Source organism: Bremia lactucae, linkage group LG12, assembly GCF_004359215.1.
Source record: "Bremia lactucae strain SF5 linkage group LG12, whole genome shotgun sequence".
NCBI lineage: Eukaryota > Oomycota > Peronosporomycetes > Peronosporales > Peronosporaceae > Bremia > Bremia lactucae.
Genome location: NC_090621.1, coordinates 2,886,109 through 2,900,385, shown reverse-complemented (window position 1 = coordinate 2,900,385; position 14,277 = coordinate 2,886,109). Strand labels below are relative to the sequence as shown.

The following is a 14,277-nucleotide window of genomic DNA, read 5'->3' as shown; positions in this document are numbered from 1 at the left end:
GGCACTTAATGCTTTAAGATCAAAAAGATAACTGCACTTTATCAAATTATATAACTATTTGGATTAGAGCACTGCCAATGGCAAAATTTGATGCGTCGCAGATGACACTGAAGACCAATTTTGATTCAGCGGTGCCAGAATCGGGGCATGGATAAGACTATCTTTAATTGCTTGAACTCGGTTCTAGTCCAGCACCATTCTGTATTCTTTAAGGAGATAAGATAATGGCCTAGCCATATCAGCGTAATTTTTGCTAAAATTGTGTTATTGGCGAGACCCAACTACATACGCAAATCCTTTTGGATTTTAGGAAACAGCCAATCTTTTATGGCATTTATCTTAGCGGGGTCCGCTTTAAGGCCTCGCTTTTCTATAAAGCATCCTAAAAAAGGAATGTCGTCTGCGTCAAAAATGCATTTCGATGCATTGGCATATTTTTTTAATTGTGCGCATACACTCGAACACTGCTCGCAAAAGGTCTTAATGGTTTTTCATATCCGACCGACCCTGTCCACACGACTGTGTACAAAAATGTCATCAAAATAAGTCTCTGCATAACCTCGATGGGGCGGAACAGTTGCATCACTCGACGATTAAATGTTGCCGAGGCGTTAAAATGCCCTTGTGGCATAACCAATCACTCCCATAGCATACCGTTTTGGGGTGTTAATCACTGTTAGTAGCATATCGCTAGCTCGTATGAGTAGTTGGTAGTTACTATCGACTAAGTTAAGTGCACTGTGCATGTACTTCCGACCACATTGTTCTGAAGAACATCCTTTCTAGGGAATGGGGTTTATGTTCGTAAAATGCCAGCACTAAGCTTATTATAAGTATTAACAATGCACCATTTACCATTTGGCTTCTTGACACAAAATTTTGGTGTCAAATAGGGAGATTTGCTCTCTCGTACCATTCCAGCCTCATGCTTAGCACGGGAAAAGCGACAACGACGTCACACTGTTCCCTTGGTAAAGGCCATTGTCATGCGACACAGTATTTGGTTCCCATAACCAAGTCAATTTGATGATGGACACCTCTATCAGAGGTAAAACAGATGGTGGATTATTACATACCACATCTTGGAATTCCTTAATTAAGGAATAAAATGGATTCGTAGGATCTATAAGGATTGATGACCCACTCCGCGCACTTAGTGCAGCTTTTGTGTCATCCAGGACGGCTTTGTCCAGAAGTGACGATGAGTTAAACTCAATCAGAGGTCGAATGACCACCATCTCAGATAAGTTGCCAGCCTTTAAAGCTCGACCGCACTCATCGATGACATTTCTTCTAGCTCTAAGAGAGCATGTAACGTAGGGATTGCCGCAAGACTAACTTTGCCTTCAATGTTACCGGTTACACCATTTACAAGCGTGTCTAATTGCTCACACGCATCATTTTGTGAAGGTATAAACGCTTCGCGTCTCCCTTGTCTTGGAGTAGAGACAATACGCCTCTTAGAGGCCGGGACATTCATGCCCCCGAATTTTCTAGCCTGTATTGGTTCTGTATGTCTGGTATAGACCAGACATGGTGTCTAATTCGACATCCGACAAAGAGCTAGGTAAGTCAACTTTCTTCACCAACCAACGTTTACGTGTCGCTTCACGTGCATTTAAAGTGTTTGACCCAGAATGCCCTGGCGATCCACCAATAGTGTCACTCAGTATGGTGTCGCCTGCCACCTCGGCCAACCATACTTGGTAGACTTAGACGTGCCACTCCACGTATCTCTGGGATATTGCACCCAAAAATCCTGGCGAACCGCCAATAGTGTCACTACTGACACTCAGTATGGTGCCACCTCGGCCGACCACACTGGGTGGACTTTGACGTGCCACTCCACGTATTTCAGGGATATTACACCCTTGATGACTCGGCCGAAGGCCAACGCTTTCAGTGAATCGTTATTACAACAAGTGTTACTCGACGGAGTACGTGCGTTCCACTTCCTTCTTCTGAGTCGGGCTTAGAATTGATGTTTTTAACATTGGAGTTTACTAACCCAGACATTCCAATGTCTAAAACGCTGACAGAATCGGTCAATAATTCGCGCCAATAGCCCTTATCTTGCCTTGCGAAGGTGGGTTCATAACTCTCCAAAACTTTGCTAGGAACATTGCGCGTGGCGCCTAAGATCATAAACCTCCGATCGATCCATGGCTCATGGTGCTCTAAACCAGGTCATATCAAGGATGAGATCATATTTCAAATCCAAATCAAGGTCAAGACATCGTTCCATACTGTCAGAATCCAGAAACTTTGTGCCTAAGTTCAATGGAACTTTAGGAACAGTGACACGAGCCCCAGTCGCTAAGCGAACAGTGACTGTATCACTTTATGCGCTATTAGCGCCTTAACGTATTGTCGATTTCCTTAAAGATAAAGACGTCGAGCATATTTGCAAGACACTCCTGAGTCAATCAAAATTGATCCTGGCTTATCGAAGCCCTCCACAGTTGCTTGAGCGACTAGCAAACCAGGCTTGTACTCTCGCCCCGTGCCATTACGCACCGAGCTAATTAAGGCTAGGTCCGGTTTACTCTCACCTCCTAAAGGTTCAACAGAGCCTTGGCCTTCCCCAGTAGGGCGCTTTGCACCTACTAAGAATCGACGTTTTCCCAGACCGTGACAGATATATTCTTAAGGTTGGAGTTGGCGCTCTTTTGAGCTTTACGCGTATCTCGTATAGGGGACAGGACAGACGTTAATGTTTCGTGCTTCTGCACAAATAATATCTACGGATGTTCTTATGCTGCTCCACAGCTTGAAAAACCTTTTCTCCTTCTTCAACGAGGCTTAGATCTATAGATTCCGGCCTATTAGACGGTATTTATGTGCTCGAAGAGCTTGTTCGGTAAACAGGTGTGCTAACGCAAGCAGACTTGAAGTCGAATTCAGCGCGTAGCGCTTTGGGAACTGCCTCTTCGAAAGTGGCAGGATGAGATCGGAATAATTCCGCCCGGCCAACGCTCTCATTGAGACCGCTCATAAAGATTGTTACGACAATTGCTTCTTCCACCGGGTCCTGACGCGTGGATGCAATGATAGTTCTCAACTCCTGGACCCCATAGCTTCCTAGGGCTCGTTTATCTTGTCGAGTCGCTAGGAGCCGTGCTCGCACGCGAAAAGGCTGATCAGGCGGTGCAAACATGCTAGTCATTTGCTGTTTCGGCGAATCCAATGAGGAGAAAGCGTCGTTTATAGACATACTGCACGATATATGCCCACTCCATGGCTCTACCTTCGAGTATGAAAATGGTCATAGCCACCTTTTGCCGTTCTGCTAAGAACAAGGCGGAGTCAATAGACATCTCCATCTGCTCAGTCCAAAAAGGGAGATTTTCTCCCTCTTTTCACTCAAGTTGACAGCTAGAGGGCACGTCTTCGGCTTTAAATTAGGTACAAAAAGACCGGGTTGGCATCGATGCCGCAAGGTGATCTTGTACCCGGCCGATCAGGACGGATTCATATCGCATGAAGGCTTCAAGCCTTGCATGCTGCACCTCTGGTCCCTGGGATATAATGAACTCTACATGTTTAAGCCCAAATAAAGTGTTGAGCTTGTCATAAATTGCGCGTTGCGCCTCAGAAAGTTCTGGAAACTCTTCCATTTCAGTGGTGGCTTAGTCCTATAAAGACTCAGGCGTAGATTGACTGCGAGTGCTTCCAGGTGTAGCGGAGCTACCTCGCTCCTAAAGTCAGATGAAGAATCTTAGACTCAGAGAGTCTATTACCTGTACAGAAATAATGGGTTTTACAACTCCAGGAGTCGTACAAGCTACAAAAGCTAAATCAATCCTAGTTCAAGGGATTCCGGGGTTCGTATAATCAAGTAGCAACTAGTGCACAAAAATATATACCTTAAAAGGCTTCTATCTCATACAGATCAATGCGCAAGCCTCAGGAAGGCACTTAAAGCTTTTAGGTCAAAAGGGGAACTGCACCTTATTTAATTATTTAATCTGAACCTTACCCAAACTAATTTCAAAATAGATTTCGGCCGCCAGATTTATACTTGGCGCCGACCATATCTGTTACCCATAATTAATGGGATTTAAGTAATTGACTATTTTAGAATAGGTTAAAAGCGTTGTTTACCAAGAAAGTACATATATATCAACAACGTTCTCCAACCAATGTGTGCCCCATTACAAGGAGCTTCCTTCACATTCCCATGTAAAGGGGTCTTGTGTTCACAAATGTTATTTCAAGACAAAATACATGAAGGAGTAGAAATAATTATCATTTAAAATTTAACTTAACATTTCAATAATACCGTATACGGTAATATTGTAGCAACAAGACAACAGTTCTCTTAAATGGTTGATTTAAGTGTAATCAACTCCGCCAATCGCCGATAGACGCGCCTTAAACTTAAACACTTCTATTTTTTAGTTTTCGGCTCGACGCGGAAGCATCGGCCCATCATCAGCATTTGCGTGCTGTTGTCTCAATAATTCCAATTGTTGAGAGCCCTGCTAATGAAGCAAGGCTACTTTCTTTCGGGCCGCGTCGAGTCCGTGTCTTATGGACTCGGCTATGGCCGCATGCTGTCCATCTCTTCCCAAAGTGTACATATGGTGCCAACGGCTTGCCCGCCTACGACCGAACTCATTCGTTCAATAGCACGCCATACAAGGTCATTCAAATGAGTAAACTCTTCACGCCCAGTGTGGTAGCCTTTTTAAGGGGTTTAAAAGCTCCCTCCTTCTTTATCCAACATGGTAAGGTTGAATGAAACGTGCGTGGGTCGTTGAACGGACAACAAAGTACTACCAGGTGTAACGGGGCACCTTTCACTAGTTCTGATCAGTATTGGTTCACCTTACACTGATTACAGTGAAGGTAAGGCGCCTTGATACTTGTACAGAGGAAGGTCTCTTATGAAGCGAAAGGGCTTTAGCTTCAAAAGTCTAGACTAAGGCTTTTCAATAGAAGAAAAGTAAAAGTATTTATAGTATATTTAGTTTTTTTACGTAACAGTCTTACATCTAATACTGAGCTTATTATAGGGAATACTGGAGCTATTTAAGACAATTTAATAAAAGTAATATTTTGTACTTCGTTATTTCTTTTCTTTCAATGGCTATAGCACTCATGCAACGGTACACTCCGTTACAGATTGAATTATAGTAATTTATGTAAGTTCTACCTAACGATTTTTTTATCAACTGACATAATATATAAATATTGAACAGTGTATAGCGACTTGTTTCCGCACCGCTCATTCGTAGCAACCTCACCATCAAGAGAGGTCTCACACCATGTTTATGTGCTAGTAGCAACCTTTGTCTGAAAATCCCGCGAATACTCTTGACGTTGCTTGATCAGTAGAGCGCTCCTAACCAAGTGACCACTACCGGTTTTTTGACGATCGACCTCGCCGTTTTCTCGCAAAAGCGTCGGTCCGCTATTCTTCGCAAAAGGTCATTGCGTCGCTCAGTCCTTCTTGATTTTGGTCACAGGGAACTACACTCGAAGCATAGCGGCCCGTCTGTTCACAACGTTTGCATTTTTGCAATCTTTTGTAACTTGAAGAGCGAGGTTTCTAGCTCTTTAGATACGAGTGGATGATGAGTTCTGGGCACTTAGCTATTTTTCGTCTCAAAACACGAAAATATTTCGAGATGGCAAAGCCATTTTCAGGCGGTAGTCCTCCTGTTCCGCTATAACAACTGCTTAGTTTAGCGTCTTTAGCTCTAAACGTAACCGGTAGGTATTTACGGGATCTTTCGCAACACCATTGATGAACACAGTAACCTGGGTTTTTCACCAATCAAATGACTTACAATTCAACTCACCAGGTATCGTGTATGTTGGGCATAAGTGTGAAGGTCAAGCTTACTCTGATCCCAATCTTTAAGCTTTTAGGCACCTGGCGGCTCAATATATATGCCTGAGCCGGATCTTAACGATCCCATACGACCCAAACATATATGAATCGTAAAGCTTGAGCAATACGCTTAAGATTCGGCACGCCTGTCAACGTTGGACATGCCAAACTCCACTTTCGTCGCATCGTTGTCGATGCGGCATGCTTCAATGCCATCGACTAATTCGACGAGCCGTGATAGAGGCGAGTCGCCTTCAACTGCCGTAAAACTTAAAGATTTTAATCGTAAAACTTTCAGATCGACGCGAATGCGTCAGCCCTATAGCAGCATGTAAATGCTGAAGTCTCAACAGTTTTGACTGTTGAGCAATCTGTTGACTTAACACCTCTGTCTGTTGTAACTTTGCTGGAGAGGAAAGCTTACACTTTTCTGTACTCCGTCGAGTCCAAGTGGTAAGAACACGGCTATACCTGATTTAATCGTCATTGTAAATAAAGCAACACGACGCTTAAGGTCTGCACTCCTATAACAGAGCTCATACGACTGACTGCTTTCGATTCGAGGTCACTTTAGTGTACAAAACTCTCACGCGTAGTGTGGAAGCCTTCATGAGGGAGTACTAGCCCTTCTCTTGTTAATCCGACAAGGGTTGGCCGTTAAACGAAGCCACAAAAAGCTTCCAGGTTTTATGAGCCACTTTTCGCTAGTAATTTTTTAGTCCTACTGATAATAGTGAAGGTGCGGTGTCTCCGAGTACTTCACGTAGACGACGTGCAGATAAAAGTTTTTAGTTTTTAAGCTAAGAAGGCTAGTGTAGGGACAAAATGTTACGGGGCACCTTTTACGAGTACTAATCAGTACTAGTTAACCTTACACTGATTACAGTGAAGGTGAGGTACCTCAAACCTTCATGTACACAAAGGTACAGAGAGGGTTACTTGTGAAGCCGAGGGTCTTATGCTTCATAGGTCTAGAGTAAGGCATTAGAATAGAGAAAAATTAAAATTGTACCAATATATCAAGTTTCTACCGAACGACTTAATACCTACTATTGAAATTATTCTATTAATAACTTACTAAAAATGAGCCTCCTTGCACACCACACAAATATGTCTTATAATGATTGGCGGGGTTGATTAGACTAATATCAACCGATCAATAGAGGGAATGTCTTATTGCATCAATATTACCAGATCTCTTGATATTGGAATTATTGAAGCTAACGTTAATATAGATAATAATGTTGTACTTCTTTTATTTCCTCGCAAAGAAATTTATAGTTATTATTCCTCCTAAAGGAAATAATACGTACTATTCCTCTTTTAAAAAATTGTACTTATGTAACGCAACACCCTGTTACATCACTCTCCTTAACAAACAGTTGCGACGTATCTGATGAGTAGGGTGACAGGCACGAATTTTTTGTTTCTCTCTGGATTTTTGCATAATTGGCTTTTGATCAGAATACCAAGTTTATTTGCATTGGTTGATTTTAAGCGAAACCAACATGGCGAATAATAAGTCTGTCCGCGTGGCCAGTGAGGCCGCAAAGCTGGCAGCTGCGCCGATCAATGCAGCTTTTAGTAATCCAAATTTTTCAGTAGACGCTAGTGCGTCTACTGCGAAGGAATAGCCACATCCTACGTCCATTGGAGATGACTTAATTATGTCATCTCTTGTTGATATTGCAGGTGACTGGACCAAGTCACCGGTATCTCCCGACTCAGTATTTGCTGTAAAGGCCGCCGAATCACCTGGGTCCGAGTCCATTAAACCTTTAAGTTCTAACGTGACGACTTGAGAGGTGATGACGAGGTTGTTCGACTTGCCGGACCCATTTGGTGAGCAGTTATCATCAGACGACTCTGTGGGCAATGATCACTCTGGTGACGATCGTATGCGTCACCAGGAACTAAGTGGCAATGATGAAAAGAGTGCTGCAATGGTGGTGCTAGTTCGCATCACCATGAAAGGAGTCATTCTTGGGATCCCTCATAGGCCCAGTTAACATTAACGTAAATATGAGCCAAAAGGAGAGGTATTGCTATAGGTTGCGATTTGCTCCTGAAAAGAGTCATTCGTTGCTTTCTAAGGGTCACCTAATTCAATGATCTGGTGTGACCAACGATCGATATTATATTCCGCTCATCGACTGATCCACGCTTCACAAGCCTGGTGTGGATGAGACGGAATTCTTCATCGATGCCTGTTTCCGTCATCGGCGGCACTCTTCCAAGCGGGCAAAGGATTTCAAACCTTTGTTCCAAGCTTGGACAGATTTTGTACAAAATAGACAGAACATAGGCCATGAGGTCTGGCTTGAAAGCAAAATGCTTTCCGTGAACGGTTCGAGAAACGGACCCTAGTCGGTGCACGCTAAAAGTTGCACAGTTTGTCTTGAGAGGTAGGTTTTCCTAGCCTCTCGTGGGTAGACTCTTGCCCATGCTGTTTTAAGGGTGGTGGTCATGCACTCAAAGACCCCATTAGAGGAATCTCATCTCTTACGAGATGCGTCAAAGGATTAAGAACTGCAGGAAGCGCTTGTTTTCCGATGGACCTCTGCCGAGGAGGATAGGTCTCGTCGTACCGCAAGACAAGACCCGGATCGTCCAATGTTAGTTAAGACGAGGTTCGCAACTATCATGCGAGGGTAGATACCCTGGCCAATAAACGAGATAACTCGTTCGAACCCCTTTGTCTTACGGTGGTTTAAGAAAATTTCAACAAGAGAGCACTTCTCACCATCTTAATCCATCAATGAATGTGGAGGGGTAGAAAAGATTGGATTTGCCTTGTTTGTCGTGTCCGAATCAATATCGTGATTTGAATCACACCTTTAATTATTGAAGTGAGGATCTTGAACACGAGCGACCCCATCGCTGCGAGTTAGCGGTGACGGTCGATAATGTGTCTCGTGGCCGGTTGAAAAGTTATGCGCAGATAGCGACAGATCAACGAGCGAGTGAAAAGACCAATCAGTCTCTTCAAAATGAGCTGTTGACAGCTAAGTGTATGAGACTTTGTTCCATGACAATAGGTCTTTGGCTTGGAGCTATCAGGCTTTGGCGGATGTCCTTGACTGTTCCGCTGTAATCCGGAATCGGAAGAAGCCTCGTACTGATGGTTCGGGCGGAGATGCCCAACATAAAACGTAGGATGCGTACGCATTATACGAGGCAGCTGGATCGTGTACGCATTGTATTGGCGATGTAGTTAACGAAACGGGCCGATTAACCTGGGCAGTAATATATTACTGCCTACATTCTTCACTAGTGCTTTGGTAGCGTTACCGTAGACAGTAGGATTAGGTCATTAATCTTAAATGAAAGTATGTCTGCTCTTCATTTTTGTCAGAGTTCCGTTTCTATCAGCTCACCGCATCAGAGATGGAATCATGTACGAAACGGACATCTGCTTCTCTAGCAAACAGGAAATCACGTGCTGACTTTTTTTTGTTTTCAGTGCGACCGGCTCGCACTGCGGAAATATTGAATTCGTTGTTATTAAGAGAATTGTCGTTCTCATTCTTAATATTGGTTTCGATGCTCAGTCATTCAGCATTGCTGTCAAAGTCAGAAATAGCATTATTGTTATGACTGAGTTTGTCCACCTCATTATTAGTTACATCAACTTTGGCATCGTTTGCATTGATTTTAGTGCAAATGTGTGATAAGAAAGATCTAGAAGGTTCTTTGGTCAATCAAGCTCCGTTTGTATAAGAGTCACTCTAAAATAAGGTCGTATACGTAGGCATTCGCAAAAATGGTTTATGCATTGAAGAAGCATGCACTAAATTGTTGATGGCAAATCTACTATCGACAGGAACTCGCTCCAGCTCTCAAGAGAGTGGACGTATCCGCGAAGTATCTCTTCGAGAATACGGTTTGCCCGCTGTGTCTGACCATCTGTTTCAGGATGATCAAAAGTTGGTACTTTTAATTGATTTCCAAGTGATTTGAACAGAGTTTTACAAAATTCCGCCGGGATTTTGGGTCTCAATGTGAGACCAGTTTGCGAGGTGTCCCATGGAGCCGAAATTATGTGTCAATAAAGACACGATCATAGCCTTTGTCTGTGATCGACTCCGGTATTGCAGCAAGATGTAACATTTTGCTGAAGCGATCAACAAATTCAAGAATACCAGTATTCTTATGTTCGTCGTCGGGAAATTCGTAGATGAAGTCCATAGATACAGACTGCCACGGCTTTTCCCGAACAGGGCAGAGATGTAATAAAGCACGGAATGAATCACTGGGCTTCACCCATTACTAAAATTCGCAAGACGCATGTACTTGCGGACGAACTTATACAGGCCACGCCAGTATAAGTCGCGACTAATCGTGATATAGCTCTTCTCACGTCCACGCAACCAGTTATTGGTACACCGTGGCACTCATACATAATGCATCAACGCAAACCATTATGGGTAAAATGACGACACGAGGTGTGTCACCAGCAATGCCTTTGGAATGAATATAGTAGCCTGTTGCGTGTTGTGTATCGATCTGTTGGGGTTCTATACAGTTTCGGCAATCCTTTAAATATTGTTAAGAAAAATCTCAAAGGTTATCTATCAACCCTTTATGAACCTTATCTTCTTAATAAGCCCTTTCAACGTCGTTGAGTAATGTCGACGACGAAACACTTATTGTTGCAACAGTGACCTTGTGCTCACTGTTGATTCGAGCCGGCAGCAAAATCGAGCCGGGGCAAAAGGGCATCAGCGACGACATTAAATCGTCCTGATTTATACTCCTCGGAGCAGTTCTACTCCGCCAAGAAAGACAACTATCTCGCCATTATGTGCGAGAGATGTGGACTGCTTACAGCCATGCGAAGAGATGCATCGTCCGTAATAAAACGAACGGTCTATCTCCCAAGAGATAAACCCTAAACTTAGTCAGTGTGTATTTATGGCAAGAAGTTCTTTGTCATGTACTGAGTAGTTGCGTTGAGCTGGTTTTAGCTGACGCGATTGATAACAGACGACGCGCTCTGTACTGTCTGTGTCAAATTGCATTAATGGACACTGATTGCAAATCATAGACCCCAGCAAATGGTCTTTTAAGTCTGCAATCGCCAGGATTAACGATTGCACCAAGCTTTGCTTAATACCCTCAAATGAACGCTGACAATCAGCGTTCCTTTATCAAATAACCTATATCTTCAACAAAGAAGAATGATGTACTGTCATTTCGGCATAACTGCTTTAGTACTTGTACAGGTACGCTGCTCTGCCGAGGAATTTTTATAGTCGCTTTACATCAAATGGCACAGGCCAATAAATAATCGCCTTGATCCTTTCTGGATCCGGGCGTACATCGAGTATACCCACGATGCACCCAAAAAGCGGTATTTCACTTGTAGCTAATATACACTTCTTAATATTTCCATACAACTTATGCTTACGCATAAGTGTAAGAACCTTTCAGACATGGGTACGATGTACTTCAACATCCGACTTTCCGTTCACGGCTCTGCTATGAACGAAGACGTCATCAAAATAGCTCGGTGGGCATCGTCAACAGCGCGTGTAAAGCTTCCGGAAGGAGTGCGACTACCCACTGCAAGTAATGAAATCACAGGCGTTCAATTGCGATTGCAGTCGAACGTGCCGTTTCTAGTAACCATTGACACAAGCAATTGGATGTTGCCATCGGGTCATGGACATCGAGCACCAGTCGCCGTGGACACGAGGTTTGTACCGCTCCATCGTCTACAGGTTGAAGTATTTGTGATTGGAACGGTCGAGGACGAGAAGGGAAATAGCGTTATGGAGACATTAGACCGATCAGGCGTGAGTAACGAGGCCGAAAAACTCATCGCGTGTGTATTCGGGCTCGTATTGCAGAGGATTTAGATCCAGGGATCTACGAGCTACCTCTATCTGTGTTTACGCAAGACGCAGGGTTTCAAAACGAACACTTGATATGGTCCAGTTTCGTTGCCATACGCGTGGTAACCGTGCGTCTTCCAACGCCCACTTCTTCGCGCTTTCGACTAGGTCTATGGCAGCATTGGAGGGGCTGTAGCGCGTGGCCATCGGGTGCCATTGTGGAGCGACCGCCACTTTGAATTAATTGATCGGTACCTCGTTCCGCTTGCTGAAAAATGGGCCAAAAGTCCTTGTCTCTTGTCGTCACGGAGATGCCATGGGCAGGTCAGCATAGCTACATGGAGAAGCAGAACGCCTCGGCCTTATTCGAACACGCCATCTTAAACGTGTATAATGATCCCACTCGTAAGACTCCTCTAACCATTGACTTTACACACTTATATCGACTGCTAGAGCTTGGCGCTCACCATCGTGTGGATCAACAAATCGAGTGTTTGGCCTTTTCTCCGTGTGGCAAGACGCAAGCGCAGGGTTTAGCGCGCCAGCAAAACTCACGACCAGGCACATTCAAGCGCCTTCCACGACCGATCCGGCTACTTTGTCAAGCGAGCGCCCTAGTACTTCTTCCTCGGGATCCGGACTTGTTTCTCCCATAGCCGACGCACCAGTAAAACGAGAGCAACGCATGAAGATTATCAGTCCTTGTCTTCGTCTTCTGAATCTCCTCACCCTTTTGTGATTGATGGCTGGTGGATTCGGTGTCAAGACTGTACGAATCAAACGGTGCGGTACCTCCACGACGTCGCCGAAGTCGAATCGTTTATGCAGCAATTCTATGAACATTGCAAGGCTTTAGGAATCGCCGAGCGGGTGCGTATTTGTGCCGATGAACCGCGAGATGTCGCAGTCTTTCACGAACGATTGCACTTTCTCGAGCGTCTTGCCCCGAAGTTTCGTATTAAACTCGCAGTTGACCACGGCGAGTTTTTTCAAAAAGTTACACACCGCCGCAGATTGCGGATTACGTGCCGCTTTTGCCCTTTGCGTGTGCGGACGTGGAGGGTACGCGTACCCTCGCTAACGATTCGCGGGCGCAGGGGCATTGAGTCCTTGTGGCATGACTGCTCTTTCCCATAGCATACCGCTTGGGGTGCTTACTGCTGCAAGCGGAAATATCTTGTATACGCATGACGATCTGATAGAATCCATCCATCAGATCCATTGACGAAAAGATAGGAATCAGTGACATACCATCAATGACTAAGATTTTTCGTGGCATCGGCGTTTGAGCTGGTATAGTTGCAGCGCTCAATTTATTGAATGCATGCACAAACCGCCGTCCTCCTGCTGCTTTACGCACATAGAAGATCGGAGAGCTATGTGGAAAAGTTGATTCCCTGACATGGTTTGCTGCTAAGCGTTCGGCAAAGAATTTGTCGATCGCTATTACTTGTTCACGCCATCGCTTCATGACACAGTATTTCGAACCTGGCATTAGGTCGATTTCGTGTCGAGTGCCTTTATCATTAGACAAATCGTACGATATTGATTCAGGAAAGACATCCTTAAATTCTATGAAATCCTTATACAAAGGGTTTGTCTTCAGAGGCTCCAATAATTAGGACGTATAACGTTCAATTCGAGTCTTAACATCGAAGACACCTTCGTACATCGATGAGCTACTGAGAATCCTTCCGGTCTCAGGAGATGCTATTGCCGATCAAATATCGGCCACATAGTTGTCGACTGTGACAGGCAGGCACATCTGCTTGAGCTTGCCAATACGCAGATCACGCAAAAATTATTTCGGATCAAGCTTCAGCAATTAAGTTGTCTCCGCGTTGACATCGGAGGCGCTACTAGATCAAGTGTATAAGCCTCTACACTTGATCAGTTGTTTAATTAGACATTATTGTCTCAGTTTTCTCTTTGGCCTTTTTTTCAAAAGATAACTAAGAACCTTTGGTCAGTGATTTGCGGGGACTTATTCTCATAGCATTTTTGAGGCGTATCCTTCTCAACTACCTCTACCTGTGGTTGCGCTACAAAAGCGAGATCCTTTCGATCGACTCTCCAGTCGATTTAGCACTTGAGCACTGTCTCTTAAAGACGGGCGTATTAAACTTTCTTGGATGTTGCTTTTCAAGGAAGCATCCACGTTTTGTACCACTCAACGTATTCGAGTGGTCGAACTTCGACGCTGCCTGTGCTTGTGCACAGCCGTCGGGATCTAACTGCACAATGGGTTGGGTATTCACACTGAAGTCTTGTGCAGTCATGCTAGCGACAGAACCACAAGTGAGGCCAGCGCACTCACTCGTAAAACATCCACATAAATCAGTCTAAAAACGATTTCCTAAATAACAAGTGCAAACGTGCTGAAGACGGATTACCGCTTCCGTGGCGACACTAGTTCTAAGGTACAAGTTTGTTGTGTGAGGTAGATTAAAGCGCCCATACCTTTGACTACAGGTTTGCGAGGACTTATTCTCCCAGAATTTTGAGGCGTTTCCTCTTCAGCTGCCTCTACCTGTGTTTGCGGTACCAGAGCGAGAACCTTCACGATCGACTCTCCAGTCGATTTAGGACTTTCGCGCTGTC

General features: G+C 44.3%; 2 protein-coding genes across 2 annotated transcripts; both read left to right on the top strand.

The window, feature by feature from the left end:
* Nucleotides 1-11,322: 11,322 nt before the first annotated feature.
* CCR75_007915 (uncharacterized protein) lies at nucleotides 11,323-11,915 on the top strand (the record flags this gene model as incomplete). Its single annotated transcript, XM_067965971.1, is given in 2 exon segments — nucleotides 11,323-11,682; nucleotides 11,694-11,915. The coding sequence occupies 2 exon segments, from the start codon at nucleotides 11,323-11,325 to the stop codon at nucleotides 11,913-11,915; spliced, it is 582 nt and encodes a 193-aa protein (XP_067820915.1).
* Nucleotides 11,916-11,951: 36 nt separating this feature from the next.
* Nucleotides 11,952-12,813, top strand: CCR75_007916 (uncharacterized protein; the record flags this gene model as incomplete). Its single annotated transcript, XM_067965972.1, is given in 3 exon segments — nucleotides 11,952-12,184; nucleotides 12,222-12,276; nucleotides 12,295-12,813. 3 exon segments carry the CDS (start codon nucleotides 11,952-11,954, stop codon nucleotides 12,811-12,813), a joined length of 807 nt encoding a protein of 268 aa, XP_067820916.1.
* Between the last annotated feature and the right edge of the window lie 1,464 nt (nucleotides 12,814-14,277).